Source organism: Thermobia domestica, chromosome 15 (assembly GCF_964235325.1).
Source record: "Thermobia domestica chromosome 15, izTheDome1.hap1.1, whole genome shotgun sequence".
Lineage (NCBI taxonomy): Eukaryota > Metazoa > Arthropoda > Insecta > Zygentoma > Lepismatidae > Thermobia > Thermobia domestica.
Window position 1 is genome coordinate 3,575,663 of NC_137468.1, and position 5,372 is coordinate 3,581,034.

The 5,372-nt window shown below is 38.6% G+C and overlaps 1 protein-coding gene across 1 annotated transcript; it reads left to right on the forward strand.

Moving 5' to 3' along the window:
- Positions 1 to 601: 601 nt before the first annotated feature.
- Positions 602 to 964, forward strand: LOC145672003 (uncharacterized). Its single transcript, XM_081741185.1, has one exon. The coding sequence runs from the start codon at positions 602 to 604 to the stop codon at positions 962 to 964; it is 363 nt and encodes a 120-aa protein (XP_081597311.1).
- Positions 965 to 5,372: the final 4,408 nt, after the last annotated feature.

Below are 5,372 nucleotides of genomic sequence, written 5' to 3' on the forward strand. Positions count from 1 at the left end.
AGCTGAGTCGGTGCCTCATCTCAACCAAGCCGGCTCGAGCTGTTCGCTCAGTTGAATTGAGCTAAGCCGGTTAACATCCTTACACTGGTTGGGCTTTTGCTCAAAACTTTCACCGTTCGGGTGTTAGCCTTGGTGGTGAGAACTACAGTATATACTTACAGAGACTCACTTTAATATTCGGCCACCCGATATTGTTGTCATTTATGTCAAAGGACCCATTAATGTAAATACATAGGAATTTCGAAGCGATGACAGGGAAGAACTATCATGTCACGTTTACTATTTCGTAATGTGTAAAAGTTGTAAATGCAAACTATGCCTAACTAACTGCTATGTTTCTACAAACTGCCTTCATATCATGTCACTTTAATATTCGGCCACTAAAATGACTTGATGATCTTACTGCTGTATCTCCAGTTTACAGAACAATATCATTGGGGAAGGAACGTCGTATATATAACTCATTTCTCGTCTTCGTGTTAGAAAGTGGGAGTGGGTATTGGCTTTGCACTATAACACGTCCAATGGGGCAAAAAAGTTGTAACACAACCTTTGAGCAGCGCTAGCTGGCCATTTTTCCTCATAAAAGGGGGATTCCAATATGCATATTGCCCGTCTCTTGAATATACCACGAAGTACAGTCGGTGATATCTTGCGACGTTATAAGAACGAAGACAGGATAGAATCTGTGAAGCAGAAGGGTTGCCCTAGCAAGCTAAATGAACGAAAGTCGAGTGTGAGTGTGGGAAAAGTTAAGAAAAACCCAAAATTAAGTGCACCGAAGATTGCAGCGAAATTGTTGCAAGGGTGTAGAAAGGATGTACACCCAGAGATTGTTCGGAAAGTATTGAAAAACGAAGGATACCACGGAAAGGTAGCTAGAAAGAAACCATTTGTCAACAAAGTGAGCACAAAGAAACGGCTTCAGTTCACTAAAATCTACGTGCAAAAGGAACCAGGATGATTGAAAGATGTTATTTTTGCTGAAGAAAGCAAATTCAACATTTTTAAGTCAGATAGCAGGGTTCTAGTGTGGCGAAAGACTAATGAAGAACCAAGGAAACTGAATTTTGCTAGCAACAGTCAAATATGGTGGTGGTAACATAATGATTTGGGGGTGCATATCTATTGTCGGTGTGGATGAACTCAGGTTTATAAATGCTAAAATGACAAAAGAACAATACCTGAGCATTCTAAAAGAGACTTTACACAAGAGTGGGGACAAATTTGGAATCCGCAAGACTTTTAAATTTTATCACGACAACGACCCAAAACATAAGGCGTATGTTGTACGTGAGTGGCTTCTGTACAACTGCCCCAAAATTATCGAAACTCCACCACAAAGTCCGGACCTCAATCCCATTGAAAATTTGTGGGATGAACTCGACGCTAGAATTCGAAAAGTGACGGTAACATCAAAGGAGGAACTTGAGAGAAGGTTAACAGAAGATTGGGCTAATATTACTACTGAATATACCGCAAAAATAACTGGAAATATGCAAAATCACTTGAATGAGGTGATATGCAATAATTGGTATCCAACTAGGTATTAAAACATTTTTCTTGCATCGAAGTAGGCTACAAGAAAGTTCCACATTATGTGGTGGCCGAATATTAAAGTGATTATAATTTTTGTGTTTGAGAAGAAATATTCTGATTTTTTGTACGTTAAAGTTAAAATTTTATGGTTTAATCTTTGTAAAAAGTTGCAGAAAACATAGAAATTTCACATAGCATAAACAATATTATCACTCTACTTTACTGTACTTCATAATATAAGATAAAACGCCAATACAATGTGGTGGCCGAATATTAAAGTGAGTCTCTGTATGTTAGTGCTTACTACATTTGATGCTGCCTCCTTATAAAAATCCATTGTCGTCTTGTTAATCGAGACGAGGCGAGATGCGAAGAGTGTCTCACCCCGTGAGCAACACTGAAAATATTCCACATTACTGCTTACATTTCTCATAACTTTCGCTTTCCAGTCTAATCAGGCAATGATTTCAAAACGAGTTAAAACGAGCTAAACGAGCGAGCCATTTTTCAAACTCGACTGGACGCGAAATTTGACCTCAAAACAGTGACTCGGCTCGGAACTCGACTCGAAACTCGACTCGAATTCGCTTCGAGTTTCGAGTCGAGTCGAGTTTTAGCTCGACTCGTGCCCATCCCTAATCTTTATGAAATGTGTGCAAAATGTGAGCACGACAATGAAAATAAATAATTTGCCGGGAGACCAAGAGTGAACAACCTAAATAAATTAGAGCTTGGCTATCTATTGTTGAAGTTTAACGTGCGTATTCCGCACAGAGGCTATATGAGACGTGAACCTAAAATTTAAAATGAAACCGAACCACTGTAATGCGTTCGAATTTCAAGACTCACGCTGGGAATCGAACCCAAGACCTTGTGCAGCAAAGAAACGCACATAAGCCATTAAGCCCTTAGAACAACGAGAGGGCGGCAGCATATTCGTGGCCCAGTATATATAGAAAGAGACTAAAGGGTGAATAACAAACATACCCAGGCGCTTCATTGTACGTTAGAATGAAGAAAATCATAATTAAATGATGTTTATAGTCTCCTTATGTGCGTGTGTGTGTGTGTGTGTGTGTAAAGTGTAAAAGGCGTAATGTGTAAGTAATATAGGATAAAACGTGGCTAGGCTAGAGGAATAAGCTAAGCTTTTAAAGCACTGGAAAGTGAAGTGTTTGGTTGAAATTTGGAATGGAATATCTTGTAATTGAGATGGTTAATGTAAATGTACTTAGGTGGCTACATAAATAAATCTTCTTTATTACGATCATTTTGTTAGGACACGGTTTTACTTTTCTCTGTGTGCTCCACTCAAGATTTGTCTCCGTAAGATGGAGGTATTCTATCACCGTCAAATGCGCGAGTCTCTTTCCCTCTCTTTGAACAGATAAATTTACTTTAATCCTCTTTTCCATGTTCTCCTCCCAACAGAGGAAGAGACCGAGTTGAACCGCAACCATCTTTTCCACCCCCCACGAAAAAAAGAGGACATTTTATCGGATGCGGGAACCCAGTGGGAACGCTTTGAAAGGATTTTCTCAGACTCTATCAGATAAGGAGAAAAAACTTTTTTCTCTCTCTTTTGGACCTCAATTGGTTTTTTGGAAGTACGAATTACCTATTACGAAGGAAAATTCTCATCGACAGCTAATAAAGCTAATACAAAATTTTAAAGTAATTGTCCTTACGTACATATGTTAGGCGATTTCTCAATTTCTCTTTCCTCGCATTCTCGGTGGTTCCATATCCTATAAAATGGCACTAAATGTGGCGAAGAACTAATACACACCAGGATCATTACAGTATCATTCGATGATTTTTTTCTTAAAAGAAATCAGAATCAACCGTAATCATAATTAATCCAGAGTCATCTACCACTGGATGAAAGTCTCTCTAAATCTTTTCCATAACTGGAGAGTTCAGAGTAAAAAGGAATCAAATCCAATTTCCAAAGTTGTGAGGAAAAGAGGCAACGTTTGTACTGTACTCTTAAACAAATGGAAAAGTTAACACTGTTTCTTACATTATAATTATTATTTACAATATGAAGAGATTAATCTTTTAAGCTCTAAAAGGAGCTTCGGATACAGATCTTAGAGATGAATTATCTCCAAAATCACCAAAAGTGGAACGGATTCCCTTGTGCACTGAACGCGTTAACTATGTATAGTGATTCACTCAATCGGAGTGTAGTTCAGCAAATGTCTTTGGAGTTCCCATGCTGAATTTTACAACAGTTTCCCTTCCTCTCTTCATCCCTGTTTTGACCGCATTGCGGGGCTGCAATGCATTACGGGGAGCCATAGACGCACATACTTGCATGAGCAACATGAATGAAATATTTGTTTCATCATGCATGTTGGAAGAATTTTTTGTCCACACACGTACCAACTTGCTGTCCAACTTACTATAAAATAATGAATCGGAGGGAAGAGTCACGTGATTTCTTCCGCTGTTGTGATTGGCGGACCTAAATATAAAACAACCAACTTGCATGAACGAGCACATACACGGTAAACATGCGTGAATAACGGCAAAAACATCAAACATGTTTACAGAAGATTTTGAAAACTTTCAACATACATGAACGAGGCCATACACGATTAACTTGCCTGTGGTTTTATCGGTTTTCAAGCATGTTGGAAGGTTTCTTCATGTATGTGTCTGAGTGTATGGGTTATTTAACACCCACAATGTCAAAAAAAAAAAAAAAAAACAATCTTCTAATCACTAACTGAACGAACGGTGTTTGGAACCGTGGCAATTAAGACTCCATGTGAAGTTGACAAACGAATGTCAATTGTTTGAAATGAGGGTTTTGGTTGGCCATTTAGTTATTCCATCGGACGTTGACTCATTTATGGCACGTAGAAGGCGGCATACTCCCAAGTTCTACTTGATATATTCACTCCAACAGTTTTGATGACATTTCATGGATTCCTTCTTTCTTTTTGACATCCTGCCTAGGATGCTTTTGTCAACCAACCAGTATGTCTTTTTCCAGTATATCCAGCACAATATCACTTCAATGCCTTTGTTTCCAATGATGATAATAATATTCATTACTCATTGAATTCTTCTGATTCGTCTACAGTAATTTTTTTTTACAGATCTTTACGCCTGATTCCTATCACATATCTCTTCATGTTTCATTGTCTAGTGTTCATACGGCGGATATCTGATTTTGTTAACGTGCACCAATGAATTTCCGAGAAAATTGTACATGTATTTGGTGTATCAGTTGCAGCTATTCCCATTTGAAAAACCGAAAGTTGAATCTAATATGGCGGATCCAAGAGGCGGCCGGGGTGAGTAACATGTGTCAGAGAAGCAGTACTTGATCCAATTTGTTTTGCATATGCCCACATTCATGTCTAGTTACATCTAAAGAAACTAAAAGTAATTTTGGGTCCGAGCGTTATAGTAATGTATGATTGAATCCCGGATACATGAAGGCCTATAAATATGCAAATTACCGGTATGGGTTGCTAAAATTAGTACAATATACATTAGGCCGCGGAGAACTTTGTATTTGAATCAATTTTACACTTATCCCGAGGGGGCACTTCGAGAATGTGCCTTGTTAGACATATGTCAACAAGTGGTGACACCAGGAGGAAACAAGGGAATGGGTGTCCTGACCCCCGATTGTCCCACCAGACATGTGGTATTACAATGTAGCTGACTTAATCCTTTCAAGTTACAAAAGACTAGCTGCCCACATCCCCGAAATTACTTTGTTTACTCCTTTAGGAAATGAAAGCAAGCATCATCACTGATAATAACAGTAAGAAGTAAGCTCAAACTTTTCATTTTGTGTGTGTGTGTGAGAT